The sequence below is a fragment of the Panthera onca genome, chromosome F1, assembly GCF_046562875.1.
Source record: "Panthera onca isolate mPanOnc1 chromosome F1, mPanOnc1 haplotype 2, whole genome shotgun sequence".
Lineage (NCBI taxonomy): Eukaryota > Metazoa > Chordata > Mammalia > Carnivora > Felidae > Panthera > Panthera onca.
In genome coordinates, this window is record NC_138355.1 from 59,749,012 (window position 1) to 59,771,259 (window position 22,248).

The 22,248-nt window shown below is 39.0% G+C and overlaps 1 protein-coding gene across 1 annotated transcript in view; it reads right to left on the reverse strand.

Moving 5' to 3' along the window:
- The window catches only part of EPRS1 (glutamyl-prolyl-tRNA synthetase 1), a 72,221-nt gene extending 59,564 nt beyond the window's left edge, over positions 1-12,657 (reverse strand). Inside the window, exons 1-6 of the mRNA XM_060644380.2 lie at positions 12,473-12,657; positions 8,466-8,550; positions 5,061-5,160; positions 4,022-4,178; positions 2,373-2,512; positions 975-1,069 (exon numbers count right to left, since the gene is read on the reverse strand). Of these exons, the coding sequence (XP_060500363.1) occupies positions 975-1,069; positions 2,373-2,512; positions 4,022-4,178; positions 5,061-5,160; positions 8,466-8,550; positions 12,473-12,518 (623 nt within the window). The 5' untranslated portion in view covers positions 12,519-12,657. The remainder of the gene's footprint in view (positions 1-974; positions 1,070-2,372; positions 2,513-4,021; positions 4,179-5,060; positions 5,161-8,465; positions 8,551-12,472) is intronic.
- Between the last annotated feature and the right edge of the window lie 9,591 nt (positions 12,658-22,248).

Consider the following 22,248-nt stretch of genomic DNA (forward strand, 5'->3'; position numbering starts at 1 on the left):
CAAAATCCTTATTTCTCTTTCATCCCCTTCCATCAATCCTTTATTTTGACACTTAGAAAAGCAGAGAGAAAACTTAGAGAAAACTTAGAAAAGCAGAGAGAAAATGTAGAATTCTAAAACAGATTTTCTTGTCAGTGGTGCTTCTGAAAACTTTGTGGAGAACTCTTAAGAACAGCTAAAATAAAATGGATTTTTCCTTATCTGCCACTTTCTGTTATCTACACATTCCACTTACCACAAATGGGTAAGAAAATCTGAAACTAAGCAAAATTCTGGCATTAATAAGAGGTATTTTACTGTATTACTCACTATCACGGGAAAGGGGCTATCACAAAGCTTGTCCGGTATGCTCACAGAGGCTGGTGCAAAGGTGGACTCCCCCTGGCCTTGGGTAATGCTGGGCAAGGCCTGAGACAGCCCCAGGCTGGTGACCACCAGCCAGAACAGTCTTCTTCTCTATTGCACCCTTCAAATATTATTTTCTATTGGTGCCAAAAGTGAAAGGGGTTGGGAAACATGCTAACAACAGAAAGAATTCAGTAAGAATAGGCTTCTCAGGATGCCATTTTCTTTATTTCGGAAAAAAGTAACTTAAAAATAATTCTACCATAACTTCTGCTCACCAAACGGACTGCTCAGGATACAAAACAAATCCCTATTAAATAAGAGCCTAAAAATCTCAAAATGTAAATAAAACTTAAGGGTTTCTATTTATGGAAAGTTTCCTATTTATAATTAAAATTCCATCTGGGGTAAAATAACAATGTTGTCTAATTGCTTTAAAAAGCTAAAACTACAAATTCAATACATTAACATTAATAGACTTAAATGTTCAGAAATTTGACACCCCCCACAATTAAAACCTTACTTATTTTCTTCCATATTAGTAATCTAGTAATATTAAAAGCATTTAATGGTCTTTAAGCTTTTCCATTAAATATATTTCATTGTAATTACAAGTTACATTTTCTTACCCACTAGCCTCTGGAGGAAATCTGACAGTAACCTTTCCCATCTCAGCACCTGGAAGCTCAACAAATTTCCCAACATCTTGCTTTTTCTCAGATGTCTGAAAAGCAGAAGAAAAACAACATATGAAAATAGTTACATTGTTAAATGTTTAAGAATACACTCATTCAACAAATACTCAATACCCACTATGTGCCAGGCACGGTTACAAGACAAATGATGACTAGAACGTCATCCTTGCACTTAAGGACCCCAAATCTTGTGAAGGACATAAATAAAACTAAACACTGGCAACAGACCATACATATGTATGTATAGAATGCGTTACAGCAGTGAGTTGAAGTTAACCAACAGCATCTAGGGTCATCAGGAAAAGCTTAAAAGGAGGTAAGAACCAAGCTGGACCTTAAAAAGTACGTGGAGATACATCAGATGCAGAATGTAGAAGGTATTCATTCTAAGAAAAGGGGGAACAGCACACAAAGGTAAGGTAAGACACAAAGACAATGCAATGTCTATGAAAAGTTAGAAATACATGGGGTGGGTGAATGAGCAAAGAAGCTGAAGCTGTTGACAAGGTCCAAAACATGAAGCCTCTTATGAACTTGCTTTTAGGTTTTAGGCAATGAGGAAATCTCAGGGGATAATGGGACCATTTATTTGTACTTTCTAAAATGATACCCAGCCCAGTGCAGAAGCTGAACTAGAAAAGAGAGAGACCTTTGATGAGATTATGGTATTAAATCAACAGGGGGTAATGAGGCCTCAATAAAAATCAAAAGCAGTGGAGACAGAAAACAGATATGAGAACACAACTTGTTGATTGATTTCATGGGAAAAAAATGGTGAAGGATGAATGAAGATTTTTAGCCAAAACAGCTGAGTGGACTGTGGTGTCTTTACCCAAGCAGACAGTAGTTTTCAAATTTTACTGTGCCAGAAAATCTTTAAACTTTACTATACATGCCTAATATGTTAAACAGATCACAGTACAGAGACCTTGGGAAGAGAATCTTTTCTACTGTACTCTACATCACACGTCCTACAGAATCAACAAAAAGGCTCTGCAGAAGCCTAGGACTCAATGGTTAAAAATCAACAAACAGGAGAGAGTCAGGAGGAAGAAAATACGGTACAGCTATAAAAAGGAGGTTTTAGTTACTTGGAGTTTGGATTTCCTAAGGGACATACACCGGATGACCATAATATTTTAGACATATAATTACAAAGATTAGGCTTTATGTAGTTAAATAATTAAAGGTAAGTCAAAACTTTATAATAGCCTTGGCAGATTTTTCCAAGAAGATCCTTTTTCATGGATGGAAAGGGGAAAAAAAAACCAAACTATTAGTAGGAATAATTTTCTTTTCAGATCTACAGTCTCAGCATTAAAAATGGCTCACCACTTTAGCTTTGGTCGTTGAAACGTTCCACTTGGTACCTACGGACTGGAAGGCCTGGTGGGCTTCAAGGAAGCCAAACCAGCGTTTGACATGCACTGGAGTTTTGCTCTGTTTCAACTGTTCCTGCCACGCCGGATTTCCTGTTAGCAAACATAATTTTAAAACCATTCAATAAATCTGCGACTTTGAAAGCAAAGTTCTAGATGTAGTTAATTTAAATAAACAAGATGGCTCAAAGTTGTTCTTCTATAGGGGCGCCTGGCTGGCTCAGTCGGTGGAGCATGTGACTCTTAACCTCAGGGTCTTGAGTTCAAGCCCCCTGTTGAGTGTGGAGTCTACTTACCAAAAAAAAAAAAAAAAAAGGTACACTTCCAAAATGAAACATTTTAAATCTAGACACACATTGCAATGTTTTCATGTAATTCTTTAACATACTTTACAGAATTCACAAAAGGTAATTAAAACTATTTCTGCAGTTCAACTCAATGAAATGAATACTAAATCCTGCTCTCACCACCACCACACACCCACTGTAAGGCCAATGCCACACTTTTTTTTTTTTTTTTTTATAAAAGTTTATTTGAGGGGAGGGAGAGAGAAAATCCCAAGCAGGCTCTGCCTTCTCAGGGCACAGCCTGACGACACAGGGCTCAATCTCAAGAACTGTGAGATCATGACCACAGCCCAAACCAAGAGTGGGTCACTTAACTGACTGAGCCACCCAGGCACCCCAACCAATGCTACATTTCGTAGATAAGGAAAAACTTTAAGTAGATCCACTAGAAAACAAAATAGAAATCAAGATCAAGAAGTAGCTCATTTCTTCAGATGTAACATCAAAAGTAGGCACTGAAGGAAAATTTAATTAACATCACAAAGCTACATCCTTAAGATATTATCTTCCTTTTCACACATATTAAGTCAGAAATAAAAAAAAGACAACAATGTCAAACCTATACATGAAAACATTTAATTAGAAAAGGACTTCATTTTATGTTGATTATTTTAATAACAATTTAATTGAATTTGGAGGAAAGTTTTAGCCACAAAAATATTACACATAATGTAAAAAATGCCACATAATGCAGAATTAAAGAATGATAAAACCTTCTGGCGTATTTGCTTCTATTTTTTTTTTTAAAGAAAATAACAAAATTCAAGTCCCCTTTATACCTCTCATCAATCCCATAATCTTACCCTGTTACAAACTAGTCACAGAAGAGCAGATCAGTGACCCCCAAGAGAAACAACTCTAGATTACCCCCCAAACACATATACACCCATAATCAGAGACAACAATGCCTGGAGTAAAGGAATGGCTGAGACAGGAGAGGTGCTGACATAAATGGGATGAGGGCTTCTTTAGCAGGGCCAAGGTCAGCTTCATAGGCAGCAGGGAGATGGATTAGTGAGAAAGATGACCTCTAGGGACAGCAAAGGATAGGGAATCCCTGTGACTTGACCGGCATAAAATAGCAGGTGGTCAATCCTTTGCAAGGAAGTCCTAAGTGACTCTTTCTATGTGGATATGTTTCTGTGTATGCACATGTATATGTATGTATATATTCACATATGCAGAAATATGTACACTTCTTACCCATCAAAATATCAATTAAAATAGAACAAACTTCAGGAAGAATAATTGATACCTTTTAGGGTAGCCCAAACACATAAATCTGCTAAGCTCAAGGAATTTCCAACTAAGTATGTTCTCAGAGACAGGCAATGATTGAGCTCGTTGATTGCAGAAGTAAACAAATTACATGAAGACAATTTTGTGGCACTAAACTCCAGCCAGTGATCAATCTGTGAACATAAAAGATGGAAAATAAATGCACACCACGGTTTAAATTTAAACAAACAAATGGCCTTAGTTAGAAACATGCCTATCTTATCTCCAATTACAGAATCTGCCATTATGTGGATTTAATTCTGGTTGCCCGGGATCTAAATTGGCATTAAAATAAACACATTTCATTCATTCATTTTTCATTTTAATTTCATTCATTTTTCTGTTTTTTCTTTTTGCAGGGGTGTGGAGGGGCACTTCAAGGAAGAAAAAGATTTGAAAACTGGCAGCAGCAGGAAGGAATAACCAACTTGATCAAAACCGGCAGGTGATTATCCACCTGCAAAATTTAAAAGTAAATTCTTAGGAAACTATTCTTTGTATTTCAAATTTTGCAAATTTAGGAAAATTAGAGCTGACTACAAACAAAGAGAAAAGCATCTAAACAACTGTACAGGAAGTTAATCTACTGTTGCTATAATTAATCAAAGTATACACCTAGAAAGGAAAAGAGAATCCAAGCTATGTGTGTGACCCTGGGAAAACCTCCTAATTTTCTAGGCCTGCTGCCTCATCTGTAACGTTAAGGGAGGTGCAGGAGATGATCTATACAGTTACATCCAGGTATGAAATTTTAGGACTCTATGAAGAAGACAGCACTCGCTGACCCAACAGGACTGCTGGTGGGGATTAAAAGTTGAAATTTAGGAGCTAGGAAGTTTTTTCCTGAAAATAAAAATAAGATGAGAATTCCTTAGCTAGGTCTGTAACTAAAACTCCATCAATAACCTTAAATAGAATAATCATACATAAGTCAACAATAAAATGAAGTTCTCAAAAGAATAGAAGTATAAATCAAAACAAAAGAAAACAAACCCAAGGAAGTGTTCCTTCCTTACCTCAGTATGTTCCAGCAGGTTCGAGCCATAGAGCCTAGCTGTAGTTGCAACTCGAGCCAAGTAGCGAAGTATGGAATTTATGTCTGTGAATACCACATTTCTAGAATACAAGCAGGAGATAAAATATTACCATAGCTCTAGCGAATCAGTAGGAGTCATGAGACTTACGAAGAACTGTAAAAATAGAACCCTTACATTTACCATGTATTTTCTACTACAGTTTAAAAAAAATCTGCCTAAAAAAAACAATCTGCCTAATTCATTCTTTACTGTTTCTATCAAATTCCAATATGTTCTGAATGTTCAGTTAAATCTGACAATTCAGTTAAGAGTGGACACTGCTTTGTCCTTCTAACTATTGTCTATTCAGTGGTGAAAATATGAAAATATAATTGGGGTATCAAGAGTAACTGATGTAAAATAAATCAAGGCAGAGAAGTCAAGGATATACAGTCATAAAGATGCTAGTTGTATCAACTTCCAAGTAAAGATGACAGATCAAACCATATAAAAACTGTTCTGTAAAAATTATTTTTTAAAAAGACACACACCCATAGGAAAAAGAGACTAAGGAAAAGAAAGAATAACAATAAAAATTCAGAAGCTAGAGAGATGAATTTAACAGGTCTGAAAAAACCGAATCTTAAGCAGACAGTGGACAAAGCTGAAAACCAACCTAACTTCAATTTTAGAATCCACAAAAGACTTAGGAATGGAAATAAGAATGAACTGGGGCTAAAATTAGGAGGGCTGGTAAAAAGTCTATTTAAGAATCACTTGGAGGACACACGGGTGGCTCAGTTAAGTGTCCAATTCTTGATTTTGGCTCAGGTCATGATCTCATGGTTCATGGGGTCAAGCTCCAATTCAGGCCCTGCACAGACAGCCCAGAGCCTGCTTGGGATTCTCTCTCTCCCTCTGCCCCTCCCCCACTTGCGTGCGCGTGCGCGCGCACACTCTCTCTCTCTCACAATAAATAAATAAACATTAAAAAAAAAAAGAGAATCAGCTGGAAATAGATACCATCAAACCCTATTCTGCACAGCTGGGCTGCTTCTCTTATTCAATCTTGGCAAAAACTGGAGGTTTATTCTCTAAGCACTAAAACAGAGGGTCTCTCAACTGGCGGAAATTGGTCACTGCTGAGTTGGTTTATGCAAGTAACTGGGTAAATGAATATACATATACTAGATGCTGAGATCTTTAGCCTTCTTCCCTCTCAGCTCCCAAAATATTCTGGTATGAACTCTTTACCTTCTAAACAAGAGACTGAAAGTCTTCATTGAATAATCTGATCAGCTTAAGAAGAAATAACTAAGGATACTAACATCAGAAGTTCCCACTAAATAAACTGCTCAATCAGACCAAAGTATGCTCAGAGCTGACAAGCCCACCCTTGAGGTCAGAATTTGCAAACAGCTTTAAATTCCTACCAAAATCTAAGAAGGTCATCAGGAATTACCAAATATTTGAAGAAATAAGCACACAGTAAAATGCAACCTGGACAAATTAGGAAAAAGAAAACGAAACAATATATTGCAATCATAAAATAACAAGATACTGTTAAGAGAAGTACCCAAAAAATAAAAAAAGCTCTTAGATACTAAAAATATAGTAGCAAAAATAGAAAAAACTCAATAGAAAAAATGGGATGATAAAGTTGAAGAACACTCCAGAAAGTAAAAAGAAAAAAATAGATGGAAAGTGAAGGTGATACTTAATCCTAATATCCATATAAAGAACAGAAAATGGAGGAGAAAATCATCAAAAATTTTTAAACATTTTCCAAAACAGAAGGATTTCCATTCCACATTTAAAAGAGACCAAGCACCCAGTGGAAGAGATTTTTTAAAAGGCCCACACGGGGCACGTGGCTGGCTCAGTGGGTAGAACATGTGACTTAATCTCATGGTTGTGAGTTCGAGCCCCAGGTTGGGGGTAGTGATTACTTTAACATCTTAACAAAAAAAACCAGACCCACACTAAAGCATATCATTGTGAAATTTCAGAATACTGAATCACCAGAAAATATTCCTGCAAATTCCTAAAGTCACACAGAACAGATCAGGAATCAGACAGGCTTCAAAAGAGAACAAAGCAAACAATTATTCCATAGAAAAGTAAAAGTTGTACACAAAAAGTAATCATAGTATGTGGCTCAGCAGTAAATAAAACTTACTAGGTCATTACAGTGTAAACACTGAAAGGTGACCTAATCAAAATTACAATACAACTACACTGGGAGGAAGGACGAGAGGGGAGTGGAAGAGTGTGTTTGAGTATGTGTTTTTGTGTATCTTGCCCCTTTCCCAAAATAAGTCTTTCTGTCAGTTTATTATGAACCTTTCAACACTTTTCAAATCTGCACCTTGCTGGAGAATATCCTGGAAATTTTCTTTCAATTTGGTCTAGATTCTACTATCTGGTGAAATACTGTTAAAAGAATCTGAAACCAGGTTGTGTCCATTTCTTAGTTTCATTAAACAAAAATTAAAGAGAATAATATCTCCCTTTCCAGTTCTTTTTATTCTTTCCAGTGGGTTCCAAAAGAAAGATGTTTAATCTTCCATATATCCCAGGATGCAAATGATTCACTTTAATCAAGAACATACAGTATATGCTCATTGTAGAAAACTTGGAAAACAGAGAAGGAAAAAAAAAACCCAAACACCCATCATTCCATCACCCAGAAACAGACACCATTAAAAGTGCTGCACACTTCTCAAACATATTTTTCTATGCAAATATGTGATTTTATCTTTACGTTCTGTTGTTTTAATTAACATTATATTGTAAATATAACCCATCACTAAAAGTTTTTCATAAGCTTTTTCACAGATGCCTAACATTCCATGCTGTGGATTTACCATATTTATTTATTTGCTATTACTACTAATTTTGAATATTTCCAATTTTCTACCAGAATAAATCACAGAATTAAAAACCCTTATGTATAGGGGCACCTGGGTGGCTCAGTCAGTTGAGCATCTGACTTTGGCTCAGGTCGTGATCTCACAGCTCATGGGTTCAATCCCTGGATTGTCATGTCAGCTGTGCTGACAGCTCAGAGCCTGGAGCCTGCTTCAAATTCTCTCTGCCCCTCCCCCACTCCCCCACTCTGTCTCTCAAAAATAGACAATCATTAAAAATTCTTCACTCTTAAAAAAAAACCTCATGTATAAATCTTTCTGTACATTTCTACTTTCTTTTAGATTATAAGTGGGATCAGATACCTTACTGACAAATATGTGTCTCTGGATATACTTCTTTTAAGAATGAAGAATAGCAGACTTCTTTCTAGGGACAATCTACCAACTAGCAAGTAAAACAAGCACACAACACTGAATTCTGAATATTTCAAAAAATGCTGTTCAGTACTGAAAACAGAGATATAAAAGTACTTACTCAGATACATGAAGAATATTCTCTTTCCCTTCTTCAACAGAAATGCTGACATTGTCTTTCACATGTTCTACAGCCAACAAAGCTCCTAAAAATAATGACATGAAAAGATTTTTCTTTATAAACTTGAATCATAAAGCAGTAAGAATGACTCAACAAACCAGTGTTAAGTCCTACAAGGAGTAAACTTTTTTCCTAATGGTCTATAAACAGAAAGTATGGTCTTCTGGTCTTGGGGAAATATTACATCAGAAATTATTCATTGGCACAGTCCAACTGCTTTTGAATATGTTCAGCTTCCAGGTAAGGACACTGAAATTAATCTTTTCCTCCGTCAGAAGACAAGAAGAAATGAGAATAGCGCCTTCTATAAAAACTATTGTTAATAACATTTCAGTGATTACTATGTGGCGGACACTGCGCTAAATGCTTTACAGTCATCGGAATTTTCAATCTTTATGGTAACCTTAAGAGGTGGTCACCTTTATCTCCATTTTACAGAGGAGGAAACTGGGCTCGGAAGGATTAAATAACGAACCCAAGTTCTTGACTAAATATGTGCCACTCGGGAATTGAATGCAGGTCTAAGGCAGTCCAGAATTCAAACTCTAAAACACGGTGTAATCTGCCTCTCAATACCTATTAAATATCCTAAATTGACTCATTTAGTCCTATAAGTTTGGATAACATGGGCCACCAACACCCAGATATTGATTTCTAAATATCATGCTCTACTGGAAACAGGGCTGCGGCAGGGAAGGTACGAGATAACCCCGGAAAATCTTGTGCTAGAAAGCAAGTACACAAATAGATATGCCAAAAGGACACAGAGGCCAGCTTGGAGGGGCTCCCACTGGCAAACAGTAGCAATGTAACCACTAAAGTAAATAATACAAGTTTTACTGTATTCATACAATGAAATCCTAAATGGCAAATAAAAAGCATGAAGTACTGTTACAGGCGGCAGGATAGATGAATCCCAAAGCATTATCCTATGTACAAAAGAATATATATGATATAATTCAGTGTATATGTAATTCTAGAAAAAGACAACAGTGACAGAAAACAGATCAGTGACTATCAGGGACGAGAGATGGGGAAGGGAAACTCACTGCAAAGGGGCATAAAGGTACTTTCCGAAATCAGAGAAATATTCTCTATCATTATTGTGGTGGTTACTGTATGTTACTTGTCAATTTTAAATTGGCAAAGTTTAGTATATGCATGTTGTAAGTCAATAAAATGGATTTCAAAAAATAAAAATTTTAAAAGAATAAAAGTAAATAATACAGATTATAACTTTTGAGTACATTTTGTTATGAATTTTTTTTAATGGGAAAGAAAAATATCTTCTGACACAAAAATGCCAACTAATACATGTAGAAAGAACAGCAGAATTGGAAGGTCACCTTTGGCACCTTCTTAATCATAATCAAGTTGGGAAGGAAGCATCAATGGATGATGAAACCAGTAAGTGAAGGTTTGAGCAGGATGTTTACATGGTCCCAAAGCATTCAAAATGCCTTTTAAACGCAAAGGGAAAACTTTCCAGTGCGAACAGCTGGCTGACAACATCTTAAGTAACTGAGATCAGATCACCGGTAATGGGAAAAATCAACTTCATGCGCCAATTAATGGGTGGAAATGAAGAACACTGAATCACTTCTGTGCTACTCTTGCCAAAGATGTGTAGCTGAATCTAGCCACAAGGAAACATCAAACAATCCGATCAGGGGACATTCTTCAAGTAATTGGTCTTCAGCCTTCACAGAGGTCAAAGCTATGAAAGTCAAGGAAAGACTAAGACTATATATTCCAGATTGAAAGAAACCGCAGAGACATGACAACTAGGTGCAAAGCATGATTTTGGATTTTGATTCCTGCACTATGGAGAGTACTGCTGGAACAACTGGTGTTGGAATATGAATGAACAGGGTCTGTGCATTAAGTGGAAGAATGATACCAATGTGTACTTCCTGATTTTGATGTTCCTGTCAGGTCACAAAGTTTTTCCTCACTTGAGAGAGCACTACACTGGCATATTCTGGATGCTGAAGCATCATTATCTGCAGTGTGCTCTCCAGTGGTACAAGGGGAAAAGCATTTTGTTCTATTCTTGTACCTTGAAGTTTGAAGTTATCTTAACATTAAAACTTCACATGCTGAACGCATATAAAATAGGGAAATAACAATAATGCAATCTGTTTTCTAAATGTTTCATCTAATTTTACTGATTTAAAGGTAAGATGTATTTTAATTAAGCAATGTGAAGAATTAAAAACAAAAAAGGAGAGAAGCAAATATATATTCGATAACTGGTCTACCGTTCAAAATGACAATAATTTTTTTTAAGATTCTCTTCCAGAATTAAGTCAGAATGTGATTCTGAGTTCTACAATTCACTAAGGAAACAGGTCTATCACCTTCAAGGTGATTTTCTAAGTAACATTAGTAAAAACTACAGCTAGAAAATACATAAATTGTGTTAGGAATTTTACCTACAGTCTCACGTAATTCTGGCAACCAACCCTATGTGGAAGATACTATTCCTCTTAATCAAGGAAACTGTAGGAGAAGCCAAACAAGGAACTTGCCAATGTTCCACAACTAGTAAGTGGCAGCCAGGATTGGACCTAAGTCTCCAGGAAGCAAATGTCTTTGCTCTTAACCATGAGACCACACTGTCTAGTGCTTTCCAGCCCAAAAAGCAAAACCCATTTCTTCCGGAGTTCATGGATTAGGGTGAGGTTAGCCCATAATTACTGGAACCAATAGGTTCAAACACCAGCATTTTTAAAGTACTTAAAATGGCAATTGTGGGTTTTGTTCCAAAAGACTCAGAATGCCACCAAAGGTGAAAATGTAGTGAATAATTCTGTCAACCGTATGTGGTCAACTGCATCTAAAGATCGGCACTTCTCCCACATTAGTAAAGTATCTGTGAGTCTAGACTATGTAAACACATTACCAAATAGGACATTAATAAACTACTTAAATTCTTTTGTGTAATTTTCCAAAGTAATAAAAAAGCAGAAATTCCAAGCTGTCTATCTACAATAACCTCAGCCACAAAAAAAAAAGCAATTCCAAATAGAACTTAAGATGTATTAGGTGTATGGAAACCAATATGACAATAAATTTCATACAGTGAGAAAAAAATCCCTATCTAAAATAAGTACCTATGAATAAGAAAAGTATTTACAACTGAATTCAAATAATATACTTCCTTTGATAATATTTAAAATGACTTCACAATATATCACATACTATGTAAAATGCAAAAAATAATTCTGTAAATAAAACTCTAGGCAGTTAAAAAAAAAAAAAATGTATTAGGAAGGTGACAGATCCGATGTTTATTCTGGCCTTGACTACATCCATAAGGATGTGTGTGGTAAAGCAACCCGATCACTCCGCAGTATACTTGAGTGTTCCAGCAATTACCGTGCCACCATTAATTAAAAACAAGTGCAACCTCAGTTTTAATACAACCTCAGCTACTACGATCGTCTGCCTGGTTCCCTTTGAATCCAATAAAACATAAAGTAGTGAAGTGGCCTGAAGATCTTTTCTGAGACGAGGGAGGAAGGGAGACGGAAGGGGGATATGCTACAAGAGAGGCGAAGATAATGGGATTTTAACTTTCAAAATGATATTTCTATGAGCAGTTCTAGGTCTCTAGGGAAAGCCACTTCAAAAAGGGAGAGGGGAGCTGGCTGAGAGTCATCCCTCTTAGAGAAAAGGACCGAGGCTGAGCGACGTGTCGCCCTGCCCGGGCTCACACCACGCCTCCCTCCACGCCCGAGTAAACCGTCTCCGGGAGCAGATCCACACGCCAAGGACGGAAGATGAGGGCCGCGCTGCTTACTCCGTGTACAGTTTCGGGGAGACGGCAGGCCTAATCCCACACCGCGACCGCCACTGCGCAACGCCGGGCGCGGCGACCTTCCCTGCCCCGCACCCTCCCCGGCTGATGCAACCCACTTAGGTCGGCGGCCTCGGTCCCTTACCCAGCGGAGGGTCTCCTGCATTTACGGTCAGACAGAGCATCGCCATCCCCGCCGGTCCGCGGCTCTACCTGTCAGTGCGCCTGCCTGGCCGTCAGAACCACCCCGAACCCGCCGAAAGCGAGAAGCTGCAACGTGTGCACGCGCCTGACGCTGCCGCAGCCTTCGCCCCTCCCCTGCGTCGTGGCTGCCGCCGTCTCCGCGCACACCGTGATGCGTCATCGCCGTGCGCCGTCTCCGCCCCGCCGCGGGCCCCGTGGTCTTCGACCCCGCCCCTCTGCTTCAGAGGGAAGGAGGGCCTAGAGGCGTTTCGCGCCGCCAACGGAGGGTGCTGAGGCGAACGAGTCTTTACGACCCTTCGCAAAGCGAGGAGAGCAGGTGTGAGAGCGTTTCCGAGGTGTGAGGGCTTGCACGTGAGCCACAAAACGGAACACGCCAGGGGAGCGGTGTGTTGTTGATGGGCACTGTGTGTTTAGAAACGCAGAGAAGTCGTGGAAGCACCCTGCACATCAAACCATGGTTACACTGGGGATGGGGGGAGCTTTTCTGATTTTCCGCATTTTTCAAAAGAAGAATGCATTTCCAAGAGTTATTTTCATATTTGAAAATAATGCTTAAAAAGAAAGGATTTATTCGTAAAAGGCGTTACTAAAAGCCAGTGCCCGCGTTTGTCTTGGCTTTGTTTGCCTGGACGCGGATTTCTCCTCTACACCCCGTGGGAAGGGGTGGGGGTAGAGGTAGGGGCATGTGTGTGCGTGTGTGTACTCCAAGGGCTGGTATTCGAGCCAAGGGGTCAAGAATTGATTCCAAAAAAATATCTCAACCTCATCACCCCACCAGTACCACCACCAATACATGCCCCACGTGGCCTCAAGTGGGGGTGGCATTAAGTGGGGCCACTTGGTGCTATTCAACTGGAGCCTGGGGTGGTCAAAGGTGCAGAAGGGCTTCACTCACCTGATGCCTGAGGTGGGAAGTCTGGAAGCCTAGGCTCAGCTGGACCCCACCCGTCTCCATAGGTCCTCTCCATGTGAAGCCTCCAGCAGGGGAGTAAGACTTCTTACAGGGTATCTCAGTATCAGGAAAGTGAAGGTTCCAAAAGACCAAGATGAAAACTGCTAGGGTCCTCCTGATCTAGCTTTGGAAGTCACATAGCGTCACTTTTGGGCCACTTGATTGGTGACCAGTGAATCACAGGGCCCACCTGGATACAAAAGAAGGGACTACACAAAAGCATCAATACGAGGAGGTATGGTTCACTGGGGTCTGTAGTAGATTTCTTGTGTCTCCCAAGAAAAGTCCAAGTCCTGGCCCTCAGTCCCTCTAAATGTGACTATTTGGAAACAGAGTCTTTGCATATGTAATGAAGTTAAGGATATTAAGATGACATCATCTTAGAAGGAGAGGGAAATTTGACACACTTTAATGAAGTCACAGAGACACAAAAGGAAGGGCTCCAATGGGTCAGGTTGAAAGTCAGGATGTCTGCATCACCAATTTCAAAATCTTCTTACTGAATCAGAGAAACCCACTGATGCATAATGAACTGAACATCACCACCAATAGGCTCTATGGAAAAATGATGCATCAATTTCTTTAGGACTTGGATAAAGTTAACAAACTGTACCTAGCCAGTGTGGGTTCTGCTGATTAGGTAAATGCTGCTGAAGAACGTAAAGAAGGTTCATTCCTCAGTGAAAAGCCAAACAAATGAAGAACATCAAGGACTGTTTCCCAGTGGCTCTCTTAGCAAATCTGTTGTGCTAATCTTAGCAAATCTGGTTCTGGTGGACACAGTCTATTTCAAAGAGCAGTGGGACCAGGAATTTGATAAAGAACATACTGAAGAGGGAGAATTTGGACTGAACAAGAATATGAGCAGAGCTGAGCAAGGTCTTTAATTCTGCCTTCCTTAAGGATGTGCAAGCCAAGATTCTGAAATGCCATAAAAAGGCAAGCATGGCTTTGCTGATCTAAGCACGATTGATCATGCAGATCTAAGGAGGATTTTGCTGCTGCCAAATGAAGTAAATGGTCGGCAGAAGCTTGAAGATAAACTCACTCCTGAAAAATTGATAGCCTGGGCAACTTAGAGAATGCGAGCAAGAGTGATGTAGATTTGTACTTATATCAGTTCAAAGCGGAAGAGGGCTCTGGTATCAAGGCCATGCTGGGAGCCATGGGAATAGTGGATGCTTTCAGTCAACAGAGCATGATCAGGAGCCAGGGTGTTGAGGTGTCTAAAGTCCTACACAAGTCACTTGTGGAGGTGGCTGAGCAAGGCACAGAATCTGCAGCTGCCACTGGCATGGAAACTTCCGACGTCATTGCCCTTTTATGAAAATTTCCATTGCGATCACCCTTTTCTGTTCTTTGAGCACATTAAAACCAACAGCATCTTTTTCTTTGGCAGAGCCTCCCCTCCCTAGATGCTGTCAGCCAGTCACTACTTTTGGTAAAAGCTCACAGAGTTGTTCCGGGAAATTGACTGCTAGAAATAACAGGTTCTATTTGTTTTCCTTTCTAGTATCAGTCACAACCAAGAATTTAATAGTTGGAATATCATGTCTGCCTATCTCTCTCGCTCCACAAATGTGTAAACCTACATTTTTCCCACTAAAGTTCCCTTTGGACATTAAAATAACACTCCCTTTGGACAAAATGTTCAGCTTCAAGATTCGACAAAGGGATATTTCAATACTGCATCTTCTAAAGTTGAAATATTGTTTCTGAACTGTTTACATGAATCAAACCAAATTATGCCTGCTCTTCAAACTTATTAACTCAGACTCCTCCATTTCTTTGAATTTAGCTAATATCTGGGACCCTTACATGTCTATTTTATTTTATTTTATAAAATACATTGTCAGTAAACCAATGACTAAAAAGAAAAAAAAAAAAGTAGTACATCTTTTATCTTTGCACCACTTTCCTTTTGCCTGAAATTATTTTCCCCCAGATTTTCATGACTGACTTCTTATTCAAATTTCAGATCTGAATGTACCTTCACACGTCCCTTTTGATGTCTTTAGCTTTTAATTTTTGCTAATATTGCATTTCTTATCTATAGCCTTTCAGACATAATATTTACAGATTAAGGTCTTTTTAACTTGCAAACACAAAAGTGAGAAGTGGAATTGTTACCTGTTTAGCCTTGTAAAGATGGTTCCATAACATGTTTAACCTCGTATTCTCCATGGATGGTCCCTCTCAGCTAGTAAATCAGACAGAATGTTCTATTTGAAGTCAGTGTAGTCTTAGATCATCTTTTGTTACTTCTTCTGTTTTATATTTATCCTTTTAAAATTGCTTAGCAGAGAGCTCCTTATGCTGCCACTTCAAGCTTCTATGTTTTGGCCCTTTTATTATATATCTGCTTTTTTTATGATTATAGACTCATAATTTCATTCAAACAAAACAATGGAAGAGGCTTTCATTTTTCCTGGTCACAATATCATAAATGGCCAAGGGACAATATGTATCTTTTTCTAAATGTGTGGAAACACTTAAATGAGATAATGGTTAGAGGGGGTAGGAAAAAGAGAATTATAAAGTGCGATGTGATGCCATTAAGATAAGGAAACTTGTATTGTCATGCTCGGCATTTATTTTATGACTATTAAGAACTCCAAGGCGAAAGTCACATTCCCCCCTAGTTATGGGCCCCTCCACTTCATCAACCAATACCTCACGTAACTTTCGGGGAGCTGTTTCAGATTTGGTCACAGCTTCCATCTAGGTAGTAAGCAATGTGTTCACAGAGTGCTAATACTGTGATAGATTACACTGATACTTTGAAGCTGCCCTCTTCTAAATATACTCCTCTTGGTCAAAGTGATTTTTAAGATTTTTTTGATATTATTAAGTTTCACAAAGGGTCCAATAGACTTTCCTGCACGTCGCCGATGTACACTCACTAAATATTATGCAGTGATTGAATCGTACATGAGATATAGGGAAAAGATCAGTGTTTATTTGCTGAGGAATTCTTGGGTCTCTCTTAAAAATTCTTTTCATATTGAGTGTCTTTTTCCATATGACGTACTAGGGATACAGAGAATCTTGAAATCACTTCCTCAACAGATGAATAACCAAATAACCTGTTTTTGAACACCTTCAGTGATGAGGAACTTAATACTGCTCAAGACAGCCCCCTCTGTTTTTAAACACCTATTACTACTAGAGGCATCTAAATCTGCTTTTCTGTACATCTGCCCACTACCCTCAGAGGCTGTTCAGAACAGGTCTGGGATCCTCTACATGGCAACTTTTCATACACTGGAAGTTGTCATGATGCCTCCCATGTCTTTGTTCTCTAGGCCAGATGTCTCCAGACCTTTCAACAATCCTTCAAATGATAGTTTTAATCTATCCCACCTTCCCTCTTCCAAACATGCTTCTGTTACTCAATGTGTCTTTTAAAATGTGATACTCAGAACTGAACAAAAGGTTCTGGGTGTGGTGTGATCAGGGCAGAGTGCAGGCAGAAGCACTGTCTTTTGTTTTGCCCATCACCATGCTATTAACGTACGCCACGTTAGCTCTTTACAGCCACAAGAAACTGTTGACTCATATTAATATTGTAAACAACTCCAGGACAGAGAGCCCAGAAATAAACCCATACTTATAAGGTCAATTAACTATGAGAAAGGAGGCAAGAATATACAATTCTTGAATATACAAGTGTTTTAAATAAATGGTATTGGGAATACTGGACAGCTACATGTAAAAGAATGACCACTTTCTCACACCATACACAAAAATAAACTCAAAATGTATTAAAGACCTAATGTGAGACCTGAAACCGTAAAAACCCTAGAAGAGAACATAGGCAGTAATTTCTCTGACATCGGCCCTAGCAATATTTTTCTAGATATGTCTCCTAAGGCAAAGGAAACAAAAGCAAAAATAAACTGTTGGGACTACATCGAAATAAAAAGTTTCTGCACAGCAAAAGAAACAATCAACGAAACAAAAGGCAACCTACAGAATGGAAGAAGATATTTGCAAATGATATATCTGATAAGGGGTTAATATCCAAAATATATAAAGAACTTATACAACTCAAAACCAAAAAAACCCACAAATAATCCAATTAAAAATGGACAGAAGACATGAATATACATTTCTCCAAAGAAAACATGCAGATGGCCAACACACACATGAAAAGATGTTCAACATCACTAATCATCACAGAAATGTAAATTAAAACCACAATGAGATACCACCGGTCAGAATGGCTAGTTGCAAAAAAAACAAGAAACAACAAGTGTTGGCAAGGATGTGGGGAAAAGGAAACCCTTGTGCACTTTTGTTGGGAATGTAAATTGGTACAAGCATTGTGGAAAGAAATATGGAGTTTCTTCAAATACTAAAAAGAAATATACCATATGACCCACTAATTCTACTACTGGGTATCTGCCACCAAAAAACCAAAAATACCAATTTAAAAATATATATGCACCCCTACGTTTACTGCAGCATTATTCACAATAGCCAAGATATGGAGACAACCCAAGTGTCCATCCATAGATGAGTGGATAAAGATATGGTATACACACACACACACACACACACACACACACACACACGAATATTACTCAGGCATGAAAAAGAATGAAATCTTACCATTAGTAACAACATGGATGGACCCAGAGGGTATTATGCTAAGTGAGATAAGTCAGACAAAGAAAGACAAATACATATGATTTCACTCATATGTGGAATCTAAAAAAAAACAAAATAAATGAACAAATAAGAAACCAGACTCTTAAATACAGGGAACAAACCAGTAGTTGCCAGAAGGGAGGTGGGGGAGGGGACAGATGAAATAGGTGAAGGGGATTAAGAGGTAGAAACTTCCATTTGTAAAATAAATAAGTCATGGAGACAAGAAAAGTACAGCATAGGGATTTTAGTTAAAAAAAAGAAAGATTGTAAACAACTAAAATCCCTCAAGTTCCCCATTCTCTGCTTAACTAATGTAAGACGTTGCATGCACTAACTTAGCCTAGTCTTGATCCATAGAAGATTTGATAGAGCTAACATTTTCATTTTAAATATCATTGCTAACTTTTAACTTTTTTTTTTAAATTTTTTTTTCAACGTTTTTTATTTATTTTTGGGACAGAGAGAGACAGAGCATGAACGGGGGAGGGGCAGAGAGAGAGGGAGACACAGAATCGGAAACAGGCTCCAGGCTCCGAGCCATCAGCCCAGAGCCTGACGCGGGGCTCGAACTCACGGACCGCGAGATTGTGACCTGGCTGAAGTCGGACGCTTAACCGACTGCGCCACCCAGGCGCCCCGCTAACTTTTAACTTTTGAGATTTAGTTCCATCTATGTCATTCAGCACATTGACTACTGTCAAAGTAATACAGACAGTTCTGAAAAGACTTAGGTACAAACATTCCAAGTGCCCAATGACTGGATGAGTCCAGAAATGCCTTAACAATTCAGAAGAGAGTGGGATTGTTTATGGAGTAGGAAAGAGATTAGTGCTAAGAAGTAATGATAACTATTCTATTTGTTTATAGAGTTCTGCAATCGTATTATTCTTCCCAGTCGAAACCGTATCATTCTTGATTTTGAGAAGCATGGAATCATCAAGAAAATTGATGTCATCAATAGAAATGACAAAAAGAGTGCACAACTGTGGTACACAAATAGAAACCTGCTTTCGGGAAAGTAGGACTACAGCAGTAAGAGTCTCAGGTCTTAGGACCATTATCTTGTTGGATGATTTTATTAGTTCCAATCGTTTTCTTAGACATTTTGAATTTTCTAGGTACTTTTTTTCTTTCTAGCCAATATTTCTACCTCCTATTTCTTTCATTGTCAAAGGGGCAATGTTTATGTTGAGCAAAAACATATTTCTCTTACTCCTGACTTTGTGGGAATGTAGCTGTTTCACTATCAAGAATAGTGTTTCCTTCTGGTATCTCACTATCCAATTAAGGAAAATTGCTTCTGTTCTTAGGTTAGCAGTATTTTTTCTTAAAAAAAATTAAAATGGGCATTTTCAGCATCTACTGAGATTCAAACAACACATTAAACCCTTCCTACAATGTAAATTAACAGGAAATACAGATCTGCCCTTCATAAAGGGACCTAGTCTTATACATGAAAGAGACAAATAAAATTTGCTATACAATGGGATACATGCAGCAACAGAAATACATTCATCTTTCTTTTTAAACATTTATTTATTTTCAAGAGATGCAGAGTGCAAGTGGGGGAAGGGCAGAGAGAGTGAGGGAGACACAGAATCTGAAGCAGGCTCCAGGCTCTGAGCTGTCAGCACAGAGTCCGACATGGGGCTCAAACTCACGAACCGTGAGATCATGACCTGAGCCGACATTGGCCACTTAACTGACCGAGCCACCCAGGTGCCCCAGAAATACCTTCACCTTAAAAACATTTTGGAGGGGGCACCTGGGTGGCTCAATCAGTTAAGAGGCCACTTTTGGTTTCCACTCAGGTCATGATTTCACCGTTTCTGAGTTCCAGCCCTGCAGCAGGCTCTGTGCTGACAGTGCGGAGCCTACTTGGGATTCTCTCTCTCTCTGTGTCTCTGTCCACCCCTCCCCGGCTCATGCTCACTCTCTCACAAAATAAATAAATAAACTAAAAAATAAAAATAAAAAAAACATTTTGGAAATAAGAGTAATAACAATAAATGCATGAGTAAAAGCTTACACAAGGTACAAAGTAGCTCAGAAGATGGAAAATGATTATTCACGGTGAGTAGGGGAGGGAAGAGAGAATAGTAAAGGAAAGCTTCCAGTAAGAGATGGCATATCTAAGGGATGGAAAAAAAGAGGTCAAAGAAAGAACATGAGCTAAAGCCTGGAGTTGTGAAGCTGTGTGTATTTGGAAAACCGGCCAGTTCGTTACTGCCAGAATGTAAAATGTTTTGCAATGAGAGATTAAAAAGCTGGAATGTCAGCAGATACTAAATTATAAAGAGTTCTGAGGAACTAGAGTTCATCCCGTGATAGGAAGTCAGTAAAGAGTTTTAAGCAGCAGCAAGAGATATGATTAGGATTGCATTTTACAAGGACCGTTTCGACAACAGTATGGCAGGTGGATTGCTGTGTGCAGAAACGGTGGCAGAGAGACCAGTTAAAATGTCATTACAGCAATCTATCAGAGAGGAGGTAAAAGATGAAGGCCTAAACTAAGGCAATAAAAATCAGAATTGAGAACAGAGAGGAAGTTCCAGACATATTTGAGAGGTCGACTCAGTGGTGATTGGTGAGATGCTGAGGAAGGGGGTGGTGGGAGGGAAGCAGGTGTGCCTGCGTTTATAGACAGGCTTCAGGTGGGATGATTGGGTGGATGGTTGTCATCGTCTAAGAAGCAAGACAGGAGGGAAAACAGGTTGGCCAAGTATTTGGCCCCAAACTGATTGAGATGCTTCCATCTAGACAAAGGGGTGCCTGGCTGGCTCAGGCGGTAGAACACGCGACTCTTGATCTTTGGGTCGTGAGTTCAGGCCCCATGGTGGGCATGGAGACTACTTAAAAAAAAAAAAGGTATCTAGATGAAAATATCCCATAGCAACTGCATAATATAATTCTGAGGCTTAGTTCAAACATCTTGCTGGAGTTGAGTGGTTGTCGAAATTGTGGCGATAAACCAGGAAGAGGATATGGAGCTGTCCTATGTAATATGATGGGCACTAGCCACGCAGGGCTATTTAATTTTTTTTCTAACAGTTTCATTAAAATATAGTTCATACACCGTACAATTTACTGATTTAAAGTGTACTTTAAACTCAATGGCCTTTAGTGTATTCAGAGTTGTCCAATCATTAACACGATTTTAAACCATCACTCCAGAAAGAAACCCTGTATCTCTTAATAGTCATTTTCATTTCTCCTAAATACTTAAAACTAAACAAAAAAAAATTTTAAGACTGTACATGTCCTGGCTCCTGCCTCCCCAACCTCATTTTATAACGTTCTTCACTCCTTGTTCACTTTATTTCAGCCTATCCTGGCTCCCTTCCTGCTTTGTTTTTCTTTCTTTCCTCAGAGACACTGTGCTCATTATTCCTACTGGAAATCTCAGCTTGGACATCACCTCCACAGAGAAGATATCCACTTTATGTAAAAGAGATCATCTTCCAGCCCCCCATCCTGCCCCAGTTGCTTTCTAGCTAATCTTCCTACTTGATTTCCTCTGCAGCATTTACCACAATCAAAATAATTTCATTTACTTGCTCATTATCTGATTTGCTTTACAAGAACATGAGCTCAACAGAGGAAAAGATTAGAGGTCAGTGTTATGTCCACTGTCGCATGTACCTAGAGCAGTGACTCACATATGTACTCAAAACATACTTGTTGGGCCACCTGGGTGGCTCAGTTGGTTAAGTGTCTGACTTTGGCTCAGGCCATGATCTCATAGTTCAGGAGTTTGAGCCCCACATGAGGCTGTGCACTGACGGTGCAGGGCCTGCCTGTGATTCTCTCGCTCTCCCTCTCTGCCCTTTCCCACTTGAGCACGCTCTTTCTCTCTCAAAAGTAAATAAGCTTTATGTTTATTTACTTTTGAGAGAGAGAGAGAAAGAGACACAGAGCATGAGCAGGGGAGGGGCAGAGAGAGAGGGAGACACAGAATCCGAAGGAGGCTCCAGGCTCTGAGCTGTCAGCACAGAGCCTGACGCGGTCTCAAACTCGTGAACCGTGAGATCATGACCTGGGTCAAAGCTAGACATTTAACTGACTGAGCTACCCAGGTGTCCCAAGGTCCCAAAATAAATAAACTTTAA